At 57.1% G+C, this 26,583-nt stretch overlaps 2 protein-coding genes across 3 annotated transcripts in view; one reads left to right on the forward strand and one right to left on the reverse strand.

The window, feature by feature from the left end:
- Window positions 1-23: 23 nt before the first annotated feature.
- Window positions 24-10,112, reverse strand: STMN3 (stathmin 3). Of its 2 annotated transcripts, none has more exons than XM_084888267.1 (5): window positions 9,958-10,112; window positions 3,750-3,845; window positions 3,349-3,524; window positions 1,911-2,102; window positions 24-1,673 (listed from the first exon to the last, which is right to left on the reverse strand). In XM_084888267.1, the coding sequence occupies exons 1-5, from the start codon at window positions 9,974-9,976 to the stop codon at window positions 1,614-1,616; spliced, it is 543 nt and encodes a 180-aa protein (XP_084744393.1). In that variant the 5' UTR covers window positions 9,977-10,112; the 3' UTR covers window positions 24-1,613. The 2 variants fall into 2 exon arrangements, with proteins under 2 accessions (XP_084744393.1, XP_084744394.1); XM_084888268.1 differs by lacking the exon at window positions 9,958-10,112 and adding an exon at window positions 5,838-5,860.
- Window positions 10,113-12,181: 2,069 nt separating this feature from the next.
- RTEL1 (regulator of telomere elongation helicase 1) overlaps window positions 12,182-26,583 on the forward strand; it is a 36,723-nt gene continuing 22,321 nt past the window's right edge. Inside the window, 11 exon segments of the mRNA XM_084888438.1 lie at window positions 12,182-12,287; window positions 13,055-13,272; window positions 13,274-13,303; window positions 14,188-14,383; window positions 14,713-14,806; window positions 15,361-15,442; window positions 15,666-15,726; window positions 19,096-19,171; window positions 19,787-19,871; window positions 25,660-25,725; window positions 26,351-26,501. Of these exon segments, the coding sequence (XP_084744564.1) occupies window positions 13,201-13,272; window positions 13,274-13,303; window positions 14,188-14,383; window positions 14,713-14,806; window positions 15,361-15,442; window positions 15,666-15,726; window positions 19,096-19,171; window positions 19,787-19,871; window positions 25,660-25,725; window positions 26,351-26,501 (913 nt within the window). The 5' untranslated portion in view covers window positions 12,182-12,287; window positions 13,055-13,200.

A 26,583-nucleotide genomic window follows, 5' to 3' on the forward strand; every position in this document is an offset into this window, starting at 1 on the left:
AGGACAGTGGGACAGTGCAACCGTTTCTTAAACACACAAGTTTGTTTTTTCTTTAATTGTTCATTTGATTTAGTTTTTAAGTTCACTTTCACTACAGGATGAGATGAGTGCATTTACACTAGACTTCCGCGCTGAGAGCTGCCAGAGCTATGAGAAACTCAGCCCTCCGCTCCCTTTCCACATCCCTCTGAGTCCCACCAAAGCTGCCGGTGTCATGCTGGGCCCGCTCCTTGCTTATCCCTCCTGGAGGCTCTCAGTGGGGACGAGGAGGAGGCATGTGTCCCCACCTCCCCTAAGCCCGGGGATCAGCTCCCACCCTGATCCCTGGCTGGGCCCCCATTCGTTTCTGCAGGAAGGATGCTGGGCTCTGGGTCCTACAAGGACTTGTAGTCCGTCCCCTCTCTCTCCACCCAGAGAATGGTCAGCAGGAACCATGTCATCAGCGCCCACGGAGGGTGGGACTGCCCTGGAGAAGGGGATGATGCTGCAAGGGGTCAAAAACCAGACAACGCCATGTCCAGGCAGGTGGCAGTCCTCGAGGGCGGGGCGGAACCCAGTCCAGGAGGTCTTTGCAGGAAAACACCAGAGCCAGGACTCCAGCCTGCAGGCTGGCCAGAGGGGCCAGCAGCCAGGAGTGCCAAGGATGGACCAGGTGGGGCGATGGCTTGGGAACCTTGGCCCCTGCCGTCTGCTAGGGGCTCCCGAGAAGCACCTGTGGTTACACTGGCTGGAGGCAAGCCTACAAGCGTGAGGGTGGAGCATCATGGGCGGGCACCGGAAGGAGCCAGGACTGCGAAGGGCTCTAAGGACAGGTCTGGGAGGAGGGGAGGAAGAGCAGGCGCAGCCTTTCCCCACAGGGCCTTGGCTCGGGGCTCTGGAAGGAGGGCACTCCTGGGAGGAGGGGTCAGCAGGGGTGTCATGCTGCCCACAACCCTGCACACCACCCAGCCTGCTCTTGGGTCCTTGGCAGAGAATGCCCGCTCCCTGAAGACTGAGGCCAGGCCACCTTCCACAGGCCCCACTCCAGCCACAGGCAATGACCGGGCTCTCAGGCCAGCTGGTCTCCGAGGACCCCTGGGCAGCCACTCTAAGAGGCGCTGCAGCCTCCACCCATCAGTTTGCAAAGCTCACTGCGCCGGTCCCCAAGGCTGGCCGCACCGCCCACAGGTTCCTCTCAGTCACGCCTTCCTCCTCCTCCTCCGCCCAGGACCTCGGGCGGTGGTGCCTTCGCTCGGGGAGGCGCCCTGAGAGACAAGTTGCTCACAGGACAACCGGCATAAAGACTGCATGCTCCTGCCGCCACTGCTGGTCACCGGCACGTCCGCTCAGAGGACTGCCAGAGGGGACCCAGCCACCACCCAGTCTGGTGCCTGAACTGAGGGACCTTGTGCCCCACCCCCACCCCGACCGTGACTCCTCCAGGGAGAGCCGGGCGGCGCCGCCGCGGGACTGGACAGCTCAGAGTGCGGAAGAGAAGCCTGAAGCGGGGAGTGCGGGAGGGAAGGGGAGGAGCGGGAACAAAGTGTGGCATCTAGACAGAGTTGAACAAAACAAAAACAAAACCCGAACGTGTTCTTGTCGGCTCAGGATCCAGGTGCGGTGTCCGAAGCCGCTTAGCCCGACATCTCCTCTCGCTGCTCCTTGTTCCTGCGCACCTCGGCGGCGTGCAGCTCCTGCGGGGACGAGGAGGGTGGGCTGGGATCCTGCTCCCGCATCCGCCCCCCTCCGCGGCGGCAGGGCCTCGCCTCAGCCTGGCTCACACCGGAGGCGCGGCTTCAGAGGCTTCTCACTGGTTATCGACAGTGTCAGCAGGACCAGGCTACGGCTCCATGCGTCCGCCGCTGGAGGACCCCCGCCCCCAAAGGCCGCGCCCCGCGCCCCGCGCCCCGCTGGGCCCGCCCGCCGCACACCTTCTCGCGCAGCCGCTCGCGCAGCGCCGCCAGGTGCGCCTCGCGGATCTCCTTGCTGAGCTCCATCTTGTAGTTGAGCCGCTCCTCGGCCAGGCGGCTGAAGTTGTTGTTCTCCTCCAGCGCCTTGTGCAGCACCTCGCGCTCGTGCTCGCGCCGCTCCGCCAGCTGCTTCAGCACCTGCGCCTCCTGCGTCTGGGCGGGGCGGAAGGAGGTGGAGCGCGGCCCCGGCTCCGCCCCCTGCCCCCCCCCGGCGCCCCCTCTGGTCCCCCCCCCCCGCCGCGCCCCCATCTGGTCCCCCACGCTGCCTTCTGACCCGCCCAGGCCCGTCACCCTGCCTGCTGCCCAAGACACACGTCTTCACGGAGCTCACGCCTACACTGTCCTGAGGGGGATGGGGGTGGGGGCCTTCTTCCTGGTTTGCCTGCCTTCCTAGGACCTGAGCGCTAAAAGCACCTCATCTTTCTGTCCCTGTCCCCTCCCTGCTGCAGAGCTGCCCCTTCCCTGCTAGGCAGAGGGCGCCTAGGCAAGGCAGCCTCCGTTGCTCTCGGCGGTGCGCTGGGAGAATGCTGAGGAGCAAAGAGAATCTAAACTTGTGGACCATCACTGAGCCTTCCTGTCTCTTCTTCAAACCCCTGCCCACTGAGCACAGAGTAGCAGTTTGGTACAGGCCAGGTGCTGAGCTTCCTGAGGTGCTAGGAGTGGTGGCCGGCTCCCCATGGGTGTTGGGAGAGGCTAAGAGAGAGAGGAGCCTGGGGCTGCTGGTGGCAGTGTTGGGCCCTGCTGGGGGACGGCTGCCTGTGGCACCCAGTGAGAGGCTGAGGCTCCCAGGAGTAGAGCCCTCAGCCTCCGCAGAAGGCCAGGCGCTCTGGATTATCTCTGGGAAGCCAGGGGCCCAGGTGTCACGGGACCTGCTGTGAAGGAGGTGGGGCCGTTGCCCCTGTCCTGTGAGCTTAGATACCAGGATACACTCCTGAGAGCAATTCTGCTTCTGCGTGTTTCTGGCTGGAGGCCAGAGAGGCTGGTGTGAGGTGAAGGGGCAGGGCGGGGCCTGGACCCACTTCTCCTGAAGGCCCTTGAACCCCCCACAGGTTTATTTGTGCAGCCCCCAACACATGGAGGCCCTTCCTTCTCATTCCCTTGTCCAGGAGAAGGATGCCACTCCAGCCTCACGTCCCAGGGCCCCCATCAGACCCTCCTGGCCATGGCCAAGGCCCCAGAACAGTGTCTGGTTCCTGTCTCCCTCCAGCTGACCGCTACTGGGAACCCTTCCTCCCCATCCCATTCTGACCTCTCAGGAAGAGGTCCAGGAAACCACGGGGCTCTTCACCACAGGCCACCCACCAAGCAGCGGTTTGGAGCACCCTGCATCTTGGGAACCATGTCCAAGGCCAGCAAGACCTCCTGGCTACCTTCATTAGACCAGATGTGGGATCCTTACCTTCCTCCGCTCCTCAGCTGCCTCCAGCCGCTTCTGCAGCTCCTCCAGGGAGGTGTCCTTCCTCTTGGGGGGGGAGGAGAGCACAGGGCTCTCCGGTGACAAGTCAGAAGGGGACTTGAGGATGACCTCAAAGCTCTGGCCAGAGGCCCTCTTGTCCAGCTGCTTCACCTCCATGTCTGCAGGGCAAGATCAGACTTCAGGAAGGTCAGCCAAGTGGGGGTGGGTGGAGGGGCCGGTTCCCAGCACACATCCAATTTGAGGCCTGAGCCAGAGGGTGTGGCTGCTCATGGAGGGCCTGCAGGCCTGAGTCCCTAACCAGTCACTCTCCCCAAAAGCCCCTCTTCAGAAGCCAGCCAAGACAGGGGTCAAAAGGCCACAGGATGGGGAGTGGGCACACTCACCCCCATACTGGTAGATGGTGTTGGGGTGTGGTTGTGAGTAGAAGCAGGAGCAGATGAGCGACAGCACAGACAGCTCCTTCATCTTCTCCTTGTAGGCTGTGGGTGGAAGTCCAGGTGAGCACCCCACCCTCACCTGCTCCCTTTCTCCCCCCCACACACGACTCCTCCCTCTGGTGCATCTTTCTGGGAGCCTGTCATCTGGCTCTTGCTCTCTGTCACCTGGCTCTTACATTTCTGACTCTCTACATTTCTACTCTCCTTCCCCACCTGGGGTCTTTCCTTGGGCATGCCTCCCTGTGGGTCACCTGCATTGTTCTCTCTGATCCTGTCTCTCAGCCCTGGTCTGTTAGCCTCCCTCTCTGCACTGCTGTGTCTGTCTTTTGTTCTTTCTTTGGATCACTCCCTCACTGTCTATGTCTCTGTTCATCCCTCTGTCTTTCTGGATCTCTTTATGTCATTATCTCCTTATATTCCTGTGTCTCTGGTTCTTTGTCACTGTTATATTTCCCCAATTCTCACTCCTTCAACCCACCCCCCATACCACTTTCTCCTCTCAGAACTTGCCCCCGGGGTAGACAACATTAACCACTTAGGACGGGGCTGGTACTGAGTGGAGCTTGTACACTTGAGTGAAGCCCACAGACTCCCTTACCTCTGCCCCCTCTCCCCCACCTACCTGACAGTGTTGTGGTCACTCCATTAAACCCGGGCTCACCAGATGCACTGGTTGCCCATCTAGGGCCAGACGGAAGGGAGCTGTCCGTTCAGCACCACAGCCCACCCTTTAGCTTTGCAGAGCTAATGTCACAGCAAGAGTTATTACCTCCCAGACAGAAAGAATTGAGCCTGAGGCCTGTTGGGAAAGGGGAAATGCCGACTCTTGGAATGGAAATAACTGAGCTATCTGTGGTGTATCCATGCCAAGCCAGGCCTCAAGCCAATACTGTCACCCCACTCAACTAAGATGATGCTGGGCCCAGGTCACTCCAGTGACTTTCCAAACCTCCTCACACACAATTCCAGGTGGCCTGTGTTCCTTTCACCACTCCAGCAGGTCCTGAAGTCTAGGAGGCTCAGAGGCCCATGTGACACAAGAGACATACTCCAGGGAGAAGGAGTCTGGCTTCCATGAAGGAAAACGGATGCATAGTCCCCTATGGACTCTTCCAAGGGGCACACAAAAATGTGGACAAGAAACTTTCTGATCAAATTTCACAAGACACCTGGCCTGTGTGGCTCAGTGGTTGAGCATCGACCTATGAACCAAGAGGACACGGTTCAATTCTTGGTCAGGGCACACGCAGGCTTGATCCCCAGCATGGGATGTGCAGGAGGCAAAAATTAAGAATTCTCTCTCATCATTGATGTTTCTATCTCTCTCTCCCTTCTCTCTGAAATAAATTTAAAATATTTTTAAAGTATTTCACACAAGATGTTTTGAAACTGAGTTAACAGGAAAGTGAGGAGAGTGTTGGTGTAGAAAAGGGCACAGGACAGAAACAATCAGGCCCTGGTCTGAGGGAATAGCTCCTGGGAGCAGGTCCTCCCACAGCCAGCAGAGGGAATGATGTTATTTTATTAAAATACCCTGATGGGCCCTAGACTCTTCTGGAGAGAGCCCCAGAGGTTTTGAAGGGGCCACAAAGAACTCTTGGACCTCAGCATGGAAAGCCCTGGAGGCTGGAGGGTTGAGGCAAAAATACACCTTACTCATTGGTTCCGGGAGGGCAGTGGGGGGCTCACAGGGGATTTTGGTCTGACTTTCTTTTTAAAAAAAATCTATTTTATTGGTTCTTTACAGAAGGGAGAGGGATAGAGAGTTAGAAGCATCGATGAGAGAGAAACATCCATCAGCTGCCTTCTGCATGCTCCCCAATGAGGATGTGCCTGAAACCAAGGTACATGCCCTTGACAGGAATCAAACCCATGGCCCCTCAGGACGCAGGCTGATGCTCTGTCCACTCAGCCAAACCAGTCAAGGCTGGTCTGACTCTCTATTCATATATTACTGGTGTGGTTAAAAGTTCATTTCAAAGAGGAGGCAGAGGGATACATCACAGTGCATGTGACCAGGCAGAGCTGGCTCACCAGGAGCAGCAGTCCAGGAGAGGCCGGGGAGTAGCTAGCCCTGTGCTCAGAAGGGAAGATGGGGTGGGTCTCCAGAGGCGTCTGGATCAGGAGGCACCCTGGGTTCTGGGAGAGAACAGGAAGAAGTGGACTCTGTCTAGCCCTGCCAGCACCTGCCACTGGGCAGCAGATACAGTCCCCCATCCTGACATTTCAGAACCTGAAAGCGGGATTATGTTACAGGCCAGGAACCTGGGGCCGCACAGCTGCTCTGGCTTCTCTCTGCCTTGAGCCTGCAATTTTTCCAGGAAAGGGAGTGCAAAGTCATTTAAGAGGAGGAACAAGTTTATGGACAAATGCCAGGGGGTGCTTCCTTCCGGGTCACTGTCACCTCAGCATGGGGGAAAGCTGGCAGCAATTCAGGGAGCAGGATGGGGAACATGGGCAGGCATGAGGGCTGTGCTGTCAAGAGAGAGAAGAGAGGGACTGGGGCCTGGAGACAGGTCAGAGCTCTCATAGGTCACAGCTGTGCCCGGGGGATAAGCGTCCACCTGGGAAGTGAGGGACTGTGTCCTAAAGCTTCCAACAGAGAGAGAGCTCAGTGTCTGATGGTCATGGAGATTCCCCAGGTTGGCTTATCCCAGTCCTTCCCAGAAGACTTATCCTGGTGAAGCCAAATGAGAAGGGACTTGAGAGTGAGCCTTGCTCTGTGGTCTGGCTGCATGACCGAGGGGGATGGTCAGCAGGTGGGGAATTGGAGAATGAGGCCAGCTTAGCCTCATGCAAGACAGGAGGTTACACCTGTATTTTCAGAGCTGGAGGGGCTTAAAGGTCACGTCTCATTGCAGAGAGAAGAGATAGAGACCCAGACCATCCAGGCCACCCCTCCACAGACATACTCAGCTCAGAAGCACCTCAAGGTCGAGAGGCACCAGGCCTTCTCTCCCCTTCTCAGGCACCCTTCTCTTCCCTACACATCCCTGACTTCAGGAAGTCATACAACAAATCTCTGCCATGACCTGATTGATTTCTTTCTACCCCCCCCCCCCAAGGGAAGAACAGCTTCATAAAATTCCAATCTGTGTACTTAACTCACAGAGCAGAGTCCTTAGCAGGTAGTTCAGTTACTCCCGACTTAGTTGGCTAATTATTCCTTTGAGTTACATAATGCCAGAAGTATGGCCAGTTTTGACCTTCCACTTCCTTGCATTTAAGACTAACTCTGAAATAGGGATAAAAAGAAACGTTCCTTGTCTTCCATCACCATTGAAACAATTAGTTCAACTTAGTGAAAACATTTTAGAAATAGATCTTTGCACAATAACCCAGCACCCTCCAAGGTTTTAAAAGTGAAGAATGTTACTTGTGCAAGTCAGAATCTGATACCAATTAAGTGATGACAGCTTTGCCAATAAACAAGAAAACGCTCTTCCATGGCCAGGAACCTGATTGACTTCATCTCCTCCTTCCTCTTCATATCAAATGTTAAATATACAGGCCGAAGCCGGTTTGGCTCAATGGATAGAGCGTCGGCTTGGGGACTGAAAGGACCCGGGTTCGATTCCGGTCAAGGGCATGTACCTTGGTTGCGGGCACATCCCCAGTAGGGTGTGTGCAAGAGGCAGCTGATCGATGACTCTCTCTCATCGATGTTTCTAGCTCTCTATCTCTCTCCCTTCCTCTCTGTACAAAATCAATAAAATATTTTTAAAAAATTTTAAATATACAAAAATGTATATTGGGCTTTGATGGCTAGATCCCAGATGAGCAAGAGTTAGAAGGCACCAGATCAGCATATAGTCACATGGTACAACAATACCAGTGCAATGGAGGGGGCAAATCCACCTATTTCTCCCAAGTGACCCTCAAGATCAGCCATCCAGGCAGACACCTTTGTCAGTCTCATTCACACAGAGGAAAAAGGAGGCTCAGAGAGGGCAAGTGGCCCACCCAAAGTCACACAGCATGCCAGGATCACAAGCCCAGGCCTCTGATGGCACTTTCCTGTTGGGAGCTTCATGGGAGATCTGGGAGGTCAGGTGGCCCACAGATGCCCACTCACCCCTAGAAGGGCTCTGGGGGCTGATGCTAACTGCCCTCCAACAGGTGGAACTTTTGCCACCAAGCTGCCCCTCTCTAACCATCAGAGTTGTCTCCAACAGTGCCAGGAGCCCAATATGGGGGACCCTGTTGGTGCAATCACCTTTCTCTGGGCAGGAACTGGGCAATATCGCCACCAGTCATACTACTTGACATGGAGGGCATTCTCTTCTTGCCAGGCAGCAGACAAGCACCTGTCCTGAAATTTCTCATTCGACCCTCAGAACAAGCCTAGGGGGGTGACATTATCACCACTGGATGGGAGCAGAGGCCCAAGGGAGCTCAGTAGAACGCGGGGCCTCAGGCCTGATGGGGTTGCATCAGGCGCATAGAGAGCAGGCTTCTGCGCCAGCGGTGAGAGCTGCTCCCCTCCCCCATCAGCCTTGTGGCAGCTGCGAGGCACTGCAGGTGACACTCCGCCCTGGTCACGAAGACCAGACAGAGCACCAGTGGTCAGCGATGTCTCTCAGAGAAGCCACAGCTGGGTTTTGGCCACATTTACGGCGGTCTCGCGCAGCCCCCTCTGGGCCAGGCTGCCATGCTCTCCGGTGCTGAAGGCTGGAGGCCCTGGGATGAGCACAGCTTTGCACACCTGTAGCCACACTCTATCGAGGGTGGCAGCCAGGGGCCAGAAAAATTTGGGACCAAGAAAGGGTTAGCGGTGCCCCAGCATCTGGAAAGAGAAAGGGCTGTGGACAGGGGGCTCTGGGGTCAGAGGTGTCTGTCCACAGCTGACAGCCATGGAAGGTGGTTTTTCAGTCTGTACCTGTTGGGTGGATGGGGCCGGGAGTCCTATTGAGCAGCATGTTCACCACTAAGGAGGGTGAACAAGAGATAACGCTGAGACTGCTCCCCACAGGAGGCTGCCCATTGTCCTCCCCCACGCCCCGCCCCGCGGGCTCAGGGAGGAGCAAGGACCAGGCGCTCAGGGCAGCACGCTGGCCACCCAGCCGGCTGGAGGAGGGACTCTTTCTGCCCAAAGCTGGTCCGTCTCTGTGAGAGTCAGCGAGAGGCAGGTGTGGAGGAAGCTAGAGGGACCCCACCCCAGAGGCGTGGGGGTGTGCTCAGGGACACACACTCTCCCGCGGGTCACCTGGGGCTGAGGTCGCGGGCCCGAGGGGCGGGTCGAGCCGGGCCCACCCGGCGGGCGGAGCTCTGGAGAGGACCTGCCGGGGAGCGGAGCGGGGACCCCGGCGGCCCCGGGTGGAGGGAGTGCGGGTCCCGGTGAGAGTGGGAAACGTGGCCGCCCGTCGCAGAGTGCAAAGAGGAAGCTGGTCCTGGGGCAGCGGGTCGGAGCAGACCGCCTGGGAGAGCGAGCCCCGCTTCCTCACTCCTGGGGCCCTGAACGCTCCCACCCGCCGGGCCGCCCTCCGCCCGAGCTCCGCACTGGAGGCGGGCGCCCCTCCCCCGCCGCGCCCAGGGCGGTGGCTCCCTCCCCCGCGGCACGTGCGCAGAGGCTGGACCCACTAGGCAGCGGCGAGGGGAGGGGGCGATGCGAGGTCCGAGTGCCGCCCCTCTGGGTTCCAGGGCCCCCCTCCAGCCCTCTCTCACCCCTCCCTCTCGGAGCTCCCCGTTGGCGCAGGAAGAGCTGGGCCTCGGCGTCCCGGACCCGGCCTTTTACAAAGGTTCCCCCTCCCACCCCCTTCAGCGAAGGCGCAGGTCACCAGGGCCTGGGGCGCCGGGTCCCTAGGGGGCCTTGTCCGCGCCCACAAACGCGCCCACTAGGGGCACGGGCTCGCGCCCACATCCCGGGCAGCCGGATCGGCCGCGCCAGGCAGTACCCTGACGCCCTCGCCCAGGACGGTCCTCCGGCCACACCCGCCACACCCGCGTCGCAATCCCTTGGGGCACGGGGTCGCCTCAACCCGGGACCCTGAATCCCGATTCCTGCGGATTCGGCCGGGCCGCGCCCTGCGTCCTTGTGGTGCGTGGGTCCGAGATGAGAAAACAGAGTCCACCACTGGCCCCAGCATCAGGAAGCGAGACAATGGCCTCTGCTGAGACCGCCGCAGTCCCCGCAAGCCCCGGGCAAGCCGCCTACCGGACATGGTGCTGGCCATGGTGCTGGCGGCGGCGCTGCGGAGACGGGAGGCGCGGGCGGCTGGAGCTGCAGCGGGCGAATGCTGCAGAGCGGGAGGAGAGGGAGGAGGGAGGGAGGCGGCGCGGCGAGTGGGGAGAGAGGGAGGAAGAGAAGAAGAAAAGAGGGGGAGGGAGAGAGAGAGAGAGAGAGAGAGAGAGAGAGAGAGAGAGAGAGAACTGGAGCCTGGCTGCGGCAGGGGCTGTAGGCTCAGAGAAAGAGGGGTGAGTGGAGGAGGGAAGGAGGGAGGGAGGGAGGGAGGAGCCAGTCTGAGGTGCGGGCAGAGTGCTGCAAACAGAGGCCCATCCTCCACCGCTCGCCTGGCCGCAGGGACACACTGGTCCCAGTTGGCTTTGTGCAGGCTTGGGGGGGGATGGTGAAGACAGCCCCCATTCCTCAGGGCAAGCCCAGCAGGAGGGGACCGCTCTATGTGAGGGTGGGGTCAGAGAGCTCTTCATGGAGGCTGCTGGCACCTTTTGTGTGCCCAGGCTTGTGCTGAGGGGAAAGCGTGCCATGGACGTGGGTGGAGGCTGAGAGAGGCATCCCAGAGGTTGGCAGGGTCTGAGGCAGAGAAGAGGGTAAGTGGGGGCGGTAACCAAGGGCCTGCGACAAGGGCTTCCAAGCAAGATTCGCAGGATTCTGACAGCCACTGCTGTGTGGCTGAGTGAGTTTCTGAACCCTCCGGTCAGAGTCTCAGGGGTAGGAAGAGGCAATGACTCCAGTTCCCAGGTGGTGGAGGACAATGTGCACACTTGGTGAGTGGATGGTTGACCCCCCTGCCCCCAGGCTAGGGGCTTTAGTTGATTCCCACAAGGGAGGTCCTTGCAGAGATGGTAGGCCCTTTTCTGCAATGACCACCTCACCTCACTTTGGGACTAGAAAGTCAGATGAACTGTTATTCCCATTTCAGGGACAGAGTCACTGAGGCTGAGAGTAGTGCTTACTCCACAAGCAATTAAGTCCCAGGGCCAGGAATAAAACTCTGGGAAACTTCGGGAACTTACAGAGAGATAAGGTAGGCTCAGAAAGGTGACAGTCAGGGATAAACCTAAGGATCAGAGTCAGCCAGGAGGAGGCCCAACAGGTTTGTATACAAACACCTTGATATGCACACGGAGCAAGGAGCAACTGTATGACTAGGTAACACCTGTCCTGTGGTCCACATGGCATTGGGTCTACTGTGGGAGTCTCACAAAGCTTGCCAGAGCAGACAATCAATTCAAGTTTATTGGCTGATCAAGATCCCTGTGCCTCTGAGTAGGGCTTGCTCTGGTCAGTCTGTTTCCCTTTCCTCTCTGAGACTTGCTAGCTGCTGGTTTCAGGCAATGTACTAACCACCTGTGCTTTCTTCCCTCACCTGTGAAGTGTGCACAGCAGAAGAACTTATCCTAAAGGTCATTAGCACAAATATACCAGTGCCTGCCTGGATAGTTCTGAAGCCTGTGGCTGGTAAGCATTAAGCAAGTGTGTAGCCAGAGCTCCTCATCTTCTCCAAGCTCCCTGCTCAGAGACACTCTACAGTTCCCTCACCACAACAGGTGGTGGAGGTGGATGCCAGCATGTATCCCAGACTCCCCAAGCATGATCTCACACATCAGCATGGACACAAGTGACATAAATGTGCCATTGGCAGAAAACGTCTGGACATTAATGAGACCATGAGGAGCTCTGAAGTCAGTATTGTCAGTGACCGATGGGCCATCACTGCCTGATGTCTTTGGAACCTGCTGGGGTTGCCAGCATTTCTGACCCCACAAAGCTGTGCTGACCCCTGGGACCTTCTGTTGACTGCCAGCTGGTGCCAGATGCTGGGGATTCAGAGGGATCCCACCCTAACCAATGGGGGACAGTGACAGGAAAAGTGGCTAAACCCAGGGAACAGTAAAGGAGGAGCTGGTGAGGCTCCCAGGAGCCAGGTCATGGCAAGGGGCAACCATTTGCGGACTTAAGGAGAGTGATTGGTTTAGACACCAGTCTTAAAGAGTGCTGGTTTCCAGGGAAGGATAGTGGAATGGAATCAATTGTGGAGATGACATCGAGGGAGGGCACGGGCGGGACCCCAGGTTTCTTACCGCGGGAAATGGAGTGCCCGTTCAGGGTCAAAGAAAGTCAGGTGGGGCCTGAAACCAAGCGCACAGGCAGTGCGGAACTTTCAGTTGGAGAACGGTTTCCGCTGGGAGCGCAACGCAACGGACCGGAAGTAGAAGCAGAAGTGATCACTACGCACCTCAGCGCGCGAAGTCCGAACTGGCAGACGGCGGAGCACGCGCTGGTGGTGCCCTGGACGGACTGGGGTGAATTCTTGGGACCTTTGGTCGGGTAAGGCTTCCACAGAGACTAATGGGCCAAAGGTTGCGGAGATCCTAGAAGTAGTACTTTTAGCCGGGTGGCGGCTTCCGAGACTACAGCTCCCGGCAGGCTCCGCGCTGCCCTCAGGCTCACGCTAAGCTATTTGGACGCGCTGCATTCTGGGATTGGTAGTTTTCCTGCGCGCTTGGGCTTTGGACGCTGGTCTTGGGGAACCGGCTGTGGTTCATTTGTGGCCGGGCCCTGCAGCAAGGGCGGGCATCCAGGCGAAAATGAGGCCTAGAGAAGTTGAGTGACTTGCTGGGGACCACACGAATTCGTCTCTCAGATTAGAGCCGGCACACATGCACTTTCATTACGCATGCGTAGTTGCCCACCAGAGAGATGAGGCGTAGCTCCGGGCCAGGGGAGCAGAGGGTTGAGAGATACAGGGGCAGGAGCTTCAGACCGGCCCAGATTGGAATGGGACGCTGCTAGAATCTGGCCTCTCAAACTCTGGTGGAAGAAAGTGTTATCGTAGGTGGAGTGTGTGGACCCGTGCCCTACTTCTGCTCCTTTAGTCTGTGAGTTGTGTGAGGCAGAAGGACAAGGCAGGGCTGATGCTAGGTTCTTCACCTTCCAGCTCCTCGTGATAGGATGTCACAGGCATGCCTTAGGGCCTTGGCCCTGGGAGGGGCTGCCTGAGATGACTGAAGTGGCCTGGCCTCCAGAAAAGCTGGCTACCAACAGTCTTGACCCCATCTCTGTGCCATAGGAGTTCCCTGGAAGACTGCGTCATGTCCCAGTGGCATCCCTTACCTGGAGTCTGCGACCCTGAGGTATTCAGAGTGGGTTTTGTCTCACAGATCCACGCAGCCTGCATGTCAGCCAGCCTCAGAGTCCTCCTGAGAAGAGGCCACTATGCCCAAGATAATCCTGAGTGGGGTGACCGTGGATTTCCCTTTCCAGCCATACAAATGCCAGGAGGAGTACCATGACCAAAGTTCTGGAGTGTCTGCAGAAGGTAAAGTTTGTACCTGGGGGATGGGTCAATGTGGGCAGAGCTTCAGCAAAGAACCGACATCCTCCACGGCCTATTCCCTGTGGCCCACTCCTACTGGGTGACAGGCGTCCTTCTGGACATGGATTCAATAAGTAGGGCCGATGGTCTAGGTGGGATGAGAGACGATAAACAACGAATAAGAAAAGGTCATTCTAGACGGTGATGAGTGCTGTGAAGGAAAGACGAAAGGTAATAGGCTTCTGAGGAAGCGTCCTGAGGAGACGATGTTTGAGCTGAGGCCAAGTGAACAGCCAGCCATTTGAGAATCCAGAGGGTCTGTTCCCACATAGAGGGACAGTCCTCATTGTGGAAGGTTTTTAAACCTCGGGGGGGGGGGGGGGGAGTGCAAAAGGGAGGAGGAGGCAGGTGGCATTCTGCTGGGTTTCCTCTTTCCTGCTCGAGCCCCAGCCCCGAGGGCTGCCTGACCTGTGCTCCGGGCTGCTCTTGAGCACACAGACTCTTGAGGAACCTGGCACAGCTCTGCCTTTCTGTCTCCCAGGTTTCCTGCTCCAGCTCCCATCTGAGAGCTCTTTAGGCCCCCAGGTTCCATCCAATGTGAAAGCCTGGGCCCAGACTCGCAGAACAAGCTCCTGTTTTGAGACATGGCACCTAATTAGTCACCTTGCTATTTATATGAGGCTGGAGAAGGCTCTGCGTATTGTTCGCTAACCAGGGCCGGCTTGAACCCCAGTTTGTCTGAGAGTGGAAGTAGTCCTATGGGGTTATCCACAGTCCCATGTTCCTCTGGACTTTTGCTGCCTGGTGGGTGACTGTCTGAGCAGAGCCGCAGGCCTGTCTAAGGTGGGGAGTGTGGCCTGCCTCCCTAACCCCGCTTTCCCATTCAGAAAGTGAACGGCGTCTTGGAGAGCCCCACGGGCACAGGGAAGACCCTGTGCCTGCTCTGCAGCACACTGGCCTGGCGGGAGCACCTCCGCGACGCCATCTCTGCCCGCAAGATTGCTGAGAGGACCCAAGGGGATCTCTTCCTCAGTCGACCCTTGTCTTCCTGGGGGAATGCTGCTTCAGAGGAAGACGCCACAGGTCAGCCCGTGGCCTGGCCTCCCGCAGGAATGCAGGGACAGAAGGAAGGGGGGAAGGGACGAGTGGGCAGGCGAGGCCCTCGAGTGCAGTGAGCAGGCAGTGTTGTAGCTGCCACGTCACTTCTCGCCATCCTGCCTGCACACCTAGGGTCAGCCTTACACTGTATGGCATCGCACACGCCCACTAACCCATTCCTGGCATGATACTGGGCAGCTGGCGTTTAGCTGGCTGAAGCGCTGAGCTGGCTGAGTGCTCCTGGGTTGACAGACAGCACGTGAGAACACTGTCTCATGGGGCCATGCCCTGTTCTGCTTCTTGTGCCTGGGCAGCTTGCTACGCGGACATCCCAAAGATCATTTATGCCTCCAGGACCCACTCACAGCTCACACAGGTCATCGGCGAGCTTCGCAACACGTCCTACCGGTGGGTCAGGCAGCGTTCACCTGCCTCAGAATTGGGGGGAATGGCCTCCACACGGTGGTCAACAGTGTTGTTTCCCCTCCTCCCCCCGAGCCTTGGGCATGCTTGGGCGGTCGCCAGTGCCCCCTGCTTGTGAGAAAGCAGCTTCGACTGTGTGATGACCTTGGTCCGCACCCTGAGCTCCTTGCAGGCGCTGCGGTGGTAGCTGTGGTTGGCCATCGCTGCGGCCCCTGGGAGCGGGGTTCTGCCCAGGTCCAGCGGCAGAGCTGCAGGAGTCTTGTTGCCCCACTTGCCTCCCTGTGAGGGAGCACATGGGTGCTGTCGAGTCTCCTCCCCGCTGCAATCCCAGCCTGGGCTCTGGCTTCTTGCTCACCCCGGGCCCTTGGACGAAGCCCCTCTCAAGCCTGGGATACTCTGGCCATGGCCACTCCCTCTGGCTGCCTACATGAGCCACGTTTCCTGGTGCTCCCCGTGTGTGCCCACACAGCTCAGGCTGTTGGGCGGCACTGTGGGCTACTGCCCTCTTGTTCTTGGGTCCCATGACTCTCTCTTCCCAGGCCCAGGGTGTGTGTGCTGGGCTCCCGGGAGCAGCTGTGCATCCACCCCGAGGTGAAGAAGCAGGAGAGTAACCACATGCAGGTGGGCTCCTGGGCCGCCCGCTTGTTCTCTGTGGTGGCGCTGGGCGGTGCTGCTGCTCTCGGACCCCATTGGGCCCCAGGGTGGGGGATAGAGGTGCAGAGCTGACTGGGTGGAGCTGGCTGCAGCAGGGCTCCCACCATCAGCAGTGGACTCATTGGCAGCCCGTGCTCTGCCCTTTCTCGGCCGTCACGGAAGCCGGGACCACATGTCCTTTCCCTCCCAGATCCACCTGTGCCGCAAGAAGGTGGCGAGTCGCTCCTGTCACTTCTACAACAACATAGAAGGTAAGAGGGGCCGGGCTGCTCCTGAGGATGGTCAGCACTCAGCAGCTGGGAGGACAGCACTGAGGCCTGATGGCTCTTGCCCCTCGGGACTCAGCGTGGTGAGGCAGGCGCCAGCACTTTCTCCTGGCTGGGCACTCCTGCTGGATTGCACACAGATGCACCACATGTGGGCCTGAGGCTGCCGTCTCAGAAAGGCATGCTGGCGAGGCTGGTCCCCCGGCCCCACCACCCCTGAAGGAGGGGCTCCCTGAGTGTAAACTGTTGGCAAACAATGTGGGTTTTGCTGAGCACCACTTCTGTCTGGGCGTCTGGAGCGGGTGGCCCTGGGAGAAAGCCTGGGCACTGGTGTCTAGTGGGTTTCCGGGGCAGCATTCCACAGTGTGTGACGGCTCGTTCTGGGGGAGTTGGTGGGGAGGGTTCTGGAAACTTGTGCCTAGTCTCCCGGACTCCTCCACGCACTTCTCCCTTTGGGTTTTGTTTTGTTTTTTTTTAAATATATTTTATTGATTTTTTTTTTCCAGAGAGGGAGAGAGAGGGATAGAGAGCTAGAAACATCGATGAGAGAGAAACATCGATCAGCTGCCTCTTGCACACCCCCTACTGGGGATGTGCCCGCAACCAAGGTACATGCCCTTGACCGGAATCGAACCCGGGACTTTTCAGCCCGCAGGCTGACGCTCTATCCACTGAGCCAAACCGGTTTCGGCCCCTTTGGGGGTTTTGCATGTGTCCTTTCCCTGCAATGCGTCACAGCGTGTGCGTGGCGCTCTTGGAGTCCCAGCAGCACCTCCAGCGCGTGCGCGAGGCGAGTAGCTTCATGCAGAGATGAGTGCCAGCAGTGAGCCTAGGGCTGGTGGCAGCAGCCTGCCTGTGCGGCTGGTGTGTGACTGCAGGGCCCGGCCTGGGAAGGAAGGCCAGTCTCCTGTGCTGGCTTCGCTGGGCCACATGCAGGGGTTGGCACCAGGACTCCCACCTCCAGTTTCTCTGTTTCTCCACTGAGGCTGCCCCTCCTGACGTCAGGGGCTTCCTCCGGAGGCGGGGCAGGATGGCCTCAGAGCAGCCTCCAATTTCCTATCTATGGCGGGGGGGAGAGGGGGTTTCGAGGTTCCCTCTGTTTCCTGCCTCAGAGTTACAACTCGGACCCTGACCCAAAGAGCACTCTCCGGCATTGGTGGGCCGCCGTCTGTCTGGGATCAGAGTGCCCAGTGTCTGGGCCTTGCTGGAAGAGGGTCAGGACAGCATTGCCCAGAGCTGTGGTCGGCAAACTGCAGCTCGCAAGCCACATGCGGCTCTTTGGCCCCTTGAGTGTGGCTCTTGCACAAAATACCATGGCCTGGGCGAGTCTATTTTGAAAAAGTGGCATTAGAAGAAGTTTAAGATTAAAAAGTTCGGCTTTCAAAAGAAATGTCAGTCGTTGTTCTGTTGGTATTTGGCTCTGTTCACTAACAGTTTGCCGACCACTGGCCCAGAGGCCTGCGCCGGGGCCCACGCCCCCAGGAGGTGTCCCTGCTTCTCGGAGAGATGGGTAGAGTGTGTGCCTGATGTGGGCATGGCTCAGGCCCTCCTCAGGCATCTCCTGTAGAGCTTGACTTGAAACGCAGACCCAAGCTCCTGGAACTCGCTCATCCGATTTTGTTTGCTGGTTTGGGTCTGGTGGCACTGAGGACACTCGGGACAGCGTGAAGGGTGTGGCCCAGCCCGAGCGCAGCCTGCCTCTGGCCTGTCTGCGTGGGCCTGTGGGCATGGTTGCGTGGGAGGCGTTCTTTCCCCTTTGCTGTGTGCATCTCTGCTCGCAGCCCTCCACCCCAGGCCCGCCTCGCGTGGACCCTGGCTCTGTACCCGTGAGGGTCGATGGAGTTGCCCCCCTGGCTGCCTCCCTGTCCACATCATCCCTGGCAGAGGAAGTGGGGTGCAGGTGCCATGTGCCAGAGCCTGGAACAGCACTGGGTGGGACACTCTAGCCACCATTCCCGGCTGCTGTGGGTCAGCTCACCCTCTCTGCTGGCCTCGCCTTCACCTGCTGGGTCCCTCGCAAGCAGCCCCTCATCTCTTTGGAGGGTCCCTGAGGGGAGGAGGTCAGGGGCGGGGGCAGCTGAGGGGAACTTTCTGCCCAAAGAGAGGCAGTGCTGGAGCAGGTGTGTGCTGGCCCACGGGCTACGGCCCCATCCCACTGCCCCAGGTCCTGCGCGGCCAGCAAGGGAGCAGCCCCAGCTGGCCTGCTGGCTCGGCCTCATGCCTCCTCCCTGGTCCCCAGCTCACCTGCTCTGCCTGGCTCTTCTGTCTGGCCGTTGGGTCTACTCACCATAAATGTGAGCATCCTTGCTGTGCTCGGCGTCTCCGGCCCTGCCCATGGGATGAGAGGGTGTCCCAGCAGCTACCCAGCCTTGGGAGAGAGATGCAGAGCTGGAACCTGCCCAGCCCGCATTGGGTGCGGGGCACATGGAGCATCTCCTCACCGGTCAGCCTGGTGCCTCCTTGCTGCCCCCTCATCAGGTCGCGGAGCTGGTGGTGGCCTGCCAGCAGCACTGCGGATTGCTGGTCAGTTGCTGAGGCGTGGATGGCTCTCCCTCCTCCCGTTCGCCTGCTGTTCCTGGGCACTTTGGGGTGTGGCACCGGTGAAGGCCCAGTGTGTTCTGGCCTCCGCACTTGGGGGCTGGGCTGGTGCCTGCCACTGCAGGGCCGGGAGCCAGGGTTGGTTTCCACACACGGCTGTCCCAAGGCTTAGAGTGTCAGCCAGAGACCCCTGGTCCTGCCAGCCACGGCCTGGCCTCGCTGGGTCCGAGCAGCTCCCAGCAGATTCCTGTGCCCCTTCCTGAAGCCCTTTCCACCGGGACCTTGCAGTCAGAGGGAGGGTGCCCAGCATTGTCCCCAGAGGAAGGGCCGGGACTGTTGGGCCTCGGTGGGCTCTGCCTCGGATGCACGCTCCCCGCACTGTTCCTGGCAGGCAGTGACCCCGCGCTCTGCTCCCGGCTGTGCCGGCTTTCCTCACTGGTGGAGGAGAGGGACTTGCTGCCAGCCCGCAGCCTAATTCCAGGTCAGACACCTGCAGGGCTCGCCGGAGATACCTCTGTCCTTAGAGCCTCTGGGTGGCAGTGACCGGCGGAGGCACTCAACTCCCTGCCCGTGCTCCCTCCTCTTGGTGCTTAGCCTTGGCTGATAGCCCCGTTCCGCGTGCGGAGCAGGGCTCCCTTGGGGTCACTGGTTCAGAACCCTCCGTGGGAGCCCTGCCCGTCGGTCAAGGATTCTTTCCAGTGAGACTCTAGGTGGCTGGGCACCCCAGTTCTGCCCGCTTCGTAGGAGCTGTTCCATCCTGGTGTCTGGGACTCAGAGGACCAAAGGGTGTGTGCTTGTTTCTGTCTGTGTCCCCAGAGAAGAGCCTAGAGCAGGACCTGGCCACCCCCATCCTGGACATCGAGGACCTGGTCAAGAGTGGGAACAGGCACAAGTAAGTCCCTCCCTTGAGGTCGCATCTGCATAGCCTTCCAGGCTGGGACCTCCCGCCACGTGCAGACTCACACGCTTCTTTCCTTTTTGGTTTCCATCTTTTAATCATGGAACTAACAGTTCAGTATAAAAACGTGACCGGTTCTGAGGAATAGAGAGAGAAACGGAAGTGCCCTCCTTCCCTGCACTCAGCCTGCTCAGTAGTGACCGCTGGGGAGTGGGCCTGCCCGCCGTGCTCCTGTGGTCTGGTTTTCGGGGACCAGCAGGCGTGTGCTGCCCCTCCTGCCTTGGGCTCAGCCCTCCACTGGACTCTGACCCGCCACCTCTCGGACGGCCGCTGGAACTTCTGAGCGTCAGGGCTCCGTGCTGTGACGAAACAGGACAGTTTGTTTCTGCTTCCCTCACCAATGTACCCAGAACAAGGCTGAGTTTTTTTTGTTTTTGTGAGTTTTAAATAGGTGATCCATTCCCAGAGCTGAACACATGTTCCCCTTCCCGCTACCCCTGCGGCCATCAGAGGATGTAGCATCCAGCCCAGCCTCAGCTGCGGCCCAGGGTGGCTGACGCATGTCCTGAACCCCCAGCCCTGAGACTCACGTCCTTCCCCTGTGCCCAGGCTGTGCCCGTACTACCTGTCCCGGAACCTGAAGCAGCAGGCTGACATCATCTTCATGCCCTACAACTACCTGCTGGATGCCAAGGTAAGGCCTCAGCCATGTAGACCGATTCCTCACCCCGGGGTCTCTGGGCTTGTGAGGGGCCGTCTGGCTTCTGCTGGCTCAGCTTCTGGGGTTAGAGACTCGCTCAGACCAGCAGATGTGTGGAAGGACCCGGTGTCCCTCACTGGTCAGGGTCCACTGGTGACCAGCTCTGAGCAGCTGGCTGGGTAGCAAGGAGTCCGCAGGACTACAGCTGGACTGTCCCTGCCCTCGCCTGGCAGTCAGCTTTAGTCCCGGACTGGAGTGTCGCGGTGTTTGGCCTTTGGGTTGCTATGCCCTCCTGTTTTAATGCAGGGGCATCAGGTCCAGCAGCTCATGCTCCATGTCATGGAAGCACCCCATGGATGTGCCCCGTGCTTTGGCATCGACTGGGTTCATGCTGACAACGCCCTGTGCCAGGCACAGGTCTCGGTGCTGGGAGGCAGCATCAGGAAAGCCAGCAGAGTCTACACAGGAGTTGGTAGTGCCCGAGGGCCATGGGGTGAGCCTGAGGCATGGCCTCAGGAACAGTGGCCCCTGAACCACTTCTGGAGCGGGAGGCTGGAGCGGGTGCAGGAGGAGGAGCAGGAGCCCAGTGAGGCTGGACTCTGGCACAGAGAGCGGTGTTTGCCGAGTGCTCGTGTGATTCTCCCAAGTCTTTTTCTTTTTTTTTCTTTTTTTTTCTTTTTTTTTTACAGGGAGAAAGGGAGAGGGATAAAGAGTTAGAAACATCCATCAGCTGCCTCCTGCACACTCCCTACTGGGGATGTGCCCGCAACCAAGGTACATGCCCTTGACCGGAATCGAACCTGGGACCCTGAGTCTGCAGGTGGATGCTCTATCCACTGAGCCAAACTGGTTAGGGCTGATTCTCCAAAGTCTTGCTTTTAACCTGGAGACTGCGTCTAGGTACCCAAAGACAATGCTATCTCAGCTGACCTCCCTGAAATGTACTGATCTCAGAGCAGGTGGAGCTCCCGCTCCTGATGCCTGGCCTCACTGCAGACACATGCACATCGAGTCCAGGACAGACCCACAGAGACTGGGAAAGGAAAGGGAAGGTTGTTTGTTTGTTTCTCCCCCAAACGGTACTGGAGTAGCTGGATGTCTGTTTGGAAAAGAGTGGGTCTTCCCCAGGACTTCCCTACTTCCCGTCGCATGAAGCTGAGCCTCCGGGAGGACCTGGGGTCACAGCAGTGGGCGAGAGCTTTCTCCACTCGGACTACCAGGGCAGCACCCATGAAGGAAAATCCCAATAAATGCGACTTCAACACAATTTAAAGCCTTGAGTGTTTGAAAGAGTTAGGAAAATTAAGAAAGTTCAAAGGCAAGTCACAGGAAGGGAAAAGGTACTCCTGGTACATTTGTCTTTCAAAGGGTGGTGCCCAAAATATGTGCAGCCCTTGTCACCGAAGAAGAGATAAATGAAGCAGAGATGAGAAATTTATCTGAAACGGTTCAGAGCAGTCATGGTAAAGATGCTCAACAGCATGAAAGAAATAATAGTAACTGAAAAAACAGTCTGAGATAAAGAATGACATAACACAAATAAAGAACAAATTGTAAGGAATATACGCAGATTAGGGGAAGCTGAGATCGAATCAGTGAATTAGAAGACAGAGTTGAAAATATCACTTAATCAGAGAACCAAAAAGAAAAAAAATAAGAGGATAGCTTAAGGGAGCTGTGGGGCAATATGAAATGTAAAAATATTAGAATAGCAGGTGTGCCAGAAGAGGCAGAGATGAGAAAGAGATAGAGAACATATTGAAGAAATAATGGCAGAAAACTTCCCTAACTCGGTAAAGGAAAAAGTCACACAAGTTCAGGAGGCACAGAAAACCCCAAGCAAGAACCCAAAGAAGCCCACGCCCAGACACATCATAATTAAAATGCCAAAAATTAAAGACAAAGAGAATCTTAAAGGCAGCAAGAGAAAAGCAAACTGTTACCTACAAAGGAGTTCCCACAAGACTGACACCTGATTTCTCATCAGAAACTCTACAGGCCAGAAGGGAATGGCATGAAGTACTCAATGTACTGGGCAGCGAGGATCTGAGAACAAGATTACTGTATCCAGCAAAATAGACAGTCAAATAATGAGCTTCCTAGAAAAAAAAAAAAAAGAAAGAAAAAAAAAAAGGCTAAAGGAGTTCATCATCACCAAGCCAGCATTACAAGAAATGCTAAAGGGACTGTTGTAATGAGAAGAAATAGAGAAACGTAGCCATACAGAATTTAAATGGCAATAAATAAGTACCTATCCATAATCCCTTAAATGTAAATGGATTAAATGCTCCAATCAGAAGACCTAGGTAGATCACAGTACCATATATCAAGCTGTATTACAAAACCACTGTTCTCAAAACAGCCTGGAACTGGCACCAGAACAGACATATAGACCAATGGAATAGAATAGAGAACCCAGAAATCAACCCAAGCCATTATGTTCAATTGATATTTGACAAAGGAGGCAAGAGCATACACTGGAGTCAAGACAGTCTCTTCAATAAATGGTGTTGGGAACATTGGTCAGATACATGAAAAAAATGAAACCAGATCACCATACATAAAAACAAACTCAAAATGGACTTAAGTGTAAAACAGGAAACCATAACATCCTACAAGACTCCATAGGCAGCAAAATAGCAGACATATGTTGTAGCAATTTCTTTACCAACACATCTCCCAGGGCAAAGGAAACTAAGGAGAACATAAACAAATGAGACCACATTAAAATAAAAAGCTTTGCCCTACCTGGTTTGGCTCAGTGGATAGAGCGTCAGCCTGCGGACTGAAGAGTCCCGGGTTCGATTCCAGTCTTGGGCACATGCCCGGGTTGCAGGCTCCATCCCCAGTGGGGGTGTGCAGGAGGCAGCCGATCCATGATTCGCATCACTGATGTTTCTGTCTCTCTCCCTCTCCCTTCCTCTTTGAAATCAATAAAAATACATTAAAAAAGAATAAAAAATGAAAAGCTTCTGCATAGCAAAAGAAACCAGCAACAAAACGAAAAGGGAGCCGGGACCGATTTGGCTCAGTGGATAGAGTGTCGGCCTGCGGACTGAAAGGTCCCGGGTTCGATTCCAGTCAAGGGCATGTACCTTGGTTGCAGGCACATCCCTGGTGGAGAGTGTGCAAGAGGCAGCTGATCGATGATTCTCTCTCATCGATGTTTCTAACTCTCTATCCCTCTCTCTTCCTCTCTGTGAAAAATCGATAAAATATATTAAAAAAAAAAACAACAAACAAAAAACAAAACGAAAAGGGAGCCCATTGTATGGGAGAACGTATTTGACAATAACCTATATAATAAAGAGGGACTATGCTAATTGGTCCTAACACTGTCCCAGTGACGACCAGTGACCAGTCAACAGACAGGACCTGCTGGGTGGGGACGAAGGCAGGGACTTCCACCCCCAGCACTAACCTCCCGCTGCCCCATGGCCCACCGCTGCGGGGCCCTCTGCTGGGGCCAGGCACGCCTCTCCTCCCTACAACTCCAGGCCCGAGCCGCCCCCCAGGGTCAGCCCTCCCCCCTCCTCCCCACAGCATGTCACACCGAACCTCGCTGGGGGCTGTGGCTAAACCCGACCTCCTAGCCTGCCTGGCCCCCACCCCACTTCAGGAGATCGGAGCCCCACCCTGAGCACTTATAATGGCCACATTTAAAGAATGGCGCCAAGTGGGGAGATTTGATCGTTTCTCCCCCTTCGGCCTCACCGCCCCCCCAGTTCCCCCTACCACCCCCTGCCAGCACCTCCAGGGACAACCACTGCTACAGGGCTGCTGGCCAGTCCCCACCCCTCCAAGGCCTGCCGAACCCTCTGCAAAGCTCAGTGCCTGCAGTCCCAGGAAACAACCATGCCCTCCTCCCCTAATCAGCACCTGCAACCTGCAAGGGTACCCGTGGGCAGTTGTGGGTGCGCAGGCCGGCAGAGGGGGGCACTTGGGAGCAAGCAAGCCGGTGGGGGGTGGAGGGGTGGGACTGTTGGGGGCGAGCAGGCTGGTGGGGAAGGAGGCAGTTGAGGCGAGCAGGCTGGCAGTGGGCGCAGTTGGGGTAATCAGTTCAGAAAGGGGCCATCAGGCTGGCAGGGAGGGGAGTGGTTAGGAGCCAGTGGTCCCAGATTAGAGAGGGATGTCCCAGATTAGAGAGGGTGCAGGCCATGCAGAGGGACACCCCCACCCCCAGTGCATGAATTTCATGCACCAGGCCACTAGCACATCTGATAAAGGGCTAATATTAAAAATATATAAGGAACTCATACAATTTAATAAAATGAAGACAACCCAATTAAAAAATAGGCAAGGGACCTAAATAGATACTTCTCCAAAGTGGACATTCAGATGGCCAAGAGGCATGTGAAAAAATACTCAGTCACTGATCATCAGAGAGATGCAAATTAAAATGCCAGTGAGGTACCATCTCACACCTGTCAGAATGGCCACCATCAACAAATGACAAGTATTGGCGAGGATGCGGAGAAAAAGGAACCCTCATGCACTGCTGGTGGGAATGCAGGCTGGTGCAGCCACTGGAGAACTGTGGATTTTCCTAAAAAAAAAAAATTAAATATGGAACTGCCATTTGATCCAATGATCACATGACTAGGAATATATCCTAAGAAACCTGAAGCACCAATCAGAAAGTACGTATGCACCCCTAGGTTCATAGCAGCACAATGTACAATAGCTAAGATCTGGAAACAGCCACGTGCCCATCAGTAGGTGAGTGGATAAAAAGCTGTGGCACATTACACCATGGAACACTACGCTGCCATAAAAATAATCTCTTACCCTGTGAGACACATGGAGGGACCTGGAGAGTGTCACGCTGAGTGACATGTCAGTCAAAGAAAGACAAGTGTCACGTGATCTCCCTCATGCGGAATCTAAGTAACAAAACAAACTGATGAACGGAGCGGATCAGAGCCATGGAAGCAGGGAGCAGAGAGGGAATCTCAGAGGGAAGGCGGGGAGGGTGGGTGGGTGGGAAGTGATCAAAGACCTGTGTGCACATATGCATGCCCATGGGCACAGACAATAGGGTGCTGGAGGCCAGGGGCTGTGGTGGGCTGGAGATAGTCGACAATAAAGAATTATTTAAAAAAAGAAAATGTTCAGGAGCTGCACATGAAGACCATAGGCGGGTGGCCCTGCATTCCCACCAAAATGGCTGAACTTCAAAAACCAGAAACTGGTGTCGGCAAGTTGGACATTCACCACAGCCAGACTGCCTGTCCTTAACAGCTGGTGTCCCAAGAACAGCTGCGACAGTCAGAAGAGGGGACCTGCGCTCCGTGCAGCCGCAGGTGTGGGCTTGGGAGAGCACGCTACACAGGAGCCCCTGCCTGGCCTCACGGTCCCGGTCCCTGCTCATAGGAAGAGGGGGTTGTACGGCGGGGATGTCACCTCTTGATGGCACACTTAAGACAGGCACTTTATTTTATGAGTATTAAGATAGGAGAAGTACGGATGCCAGACCCCTCTGCGGTGACTTCCCTCCTGCGCTGCACTGGCAGGTGCTGCTGAGCTGCGTGCAAGGGGTCATGCTCCCTTGTGCTCCGTGTCCCTGGGACACACACCTGATGTCTGGCCCAGTGTGGTGGGCAGTGCCCGGCCTCTACAACTAGCCGCCAGCAGCAGATATCAGGGCCTGCCCAGTGTCCCAGGTGGTACGGACTCAGGCTCACCAGAGCTGTTCTCCCTGAGCCGCCCCTCCTGGCCTCCGGGGCCCTGGGGCAGCGGCTGCCCCACTCAGCTGCAGCTGCATCCTGTCCCCCGCCTGTAGAGTCGCCGGGCACATGGCATCGACCTGAAGGGGACAGTGGTGATCTTCGATGAAGCTCACAATGTGGTGAGTGCCGGGGCCTATTCTATGCCCGCCCTCCCTCCCGCCTGTCACCCCCTCTCCCCGCAGAGAGCAGTGTAGACCTTTGTGTCCCAGCCCTGTGGCCCTGAATGCCAGGACCAAGCAGACCTGTCACCTGCGCCCCCCCACGGTCATGTGGCCTCTGCCAGAGCCTGTGTTCCCAGGAGCCGTGGCCTGACCAGGCCTGGAGGGAGGGCCAGGCAGCTGTGCTCGTGCTCCGAGTGGGGCGGCTCCAGGACGGCGTGGTGTCCAGTGTGGCGGCGGCCCTCAGCCCACTCAGCTCCAGGCACTTGCTGCCATGAACCAGATCTGACTTTGAGAGCAGCCAGAGGGTAGATTTTAATGGGAAATTTCCTTTTGTGAAGTGTTGGCTGCTCAAGTAAAGTGGTTTCAAACACTGGGCTGGGCTGCTGTGTGAGTTAAGCTGCTGTGTGGGCTGTTGTGTGGACTAAGCTACTATCGTGGGATGTTTGTGGCCCAGCTTCAGAGTCTGTGGGTGTGGCTGGGCTCCCCACTCTTCTTGGCTCTGCACCCCCAGGCCCTGCCTCCGGGAGCTCTCCAGGCCCAGCGCCTGCTCACTGTCACGCTGTGTGCTTGGCCTCTCTCTCAGGAGAAGATGTGTGAGGAGTCGGCGTCCTTTGATCTGACGCCCCACGATGTGGCCTCTGGGTTGGACGTCATCGACCAGGTTCTGGAGGAGCAGAGCCGGGCAGCGCAGCAGGGGGAGCTCCGCCTGGAGTTCAGCGCAGACGCCAACTCAGGTGAGCCTGTGGCAGGAGTGAAGACGGCACCCTCGTCAGACGGCCCCTGGGAGCAGAGACTTAGAGACTTCCCAGGGCCTCA

Source organism: Pipistrellus hanaki, assembly GCF_964339955.1.
Source record: "Pipistrellus hanaki genome assembly, chromosome: 6".
Lineage (NCBI taxonomy): Eukaryota > Metazoa > Chordata > Mammalia > Chiroptera > Vespertilionidae > Pipistrellus > Pipistrellus hanaki.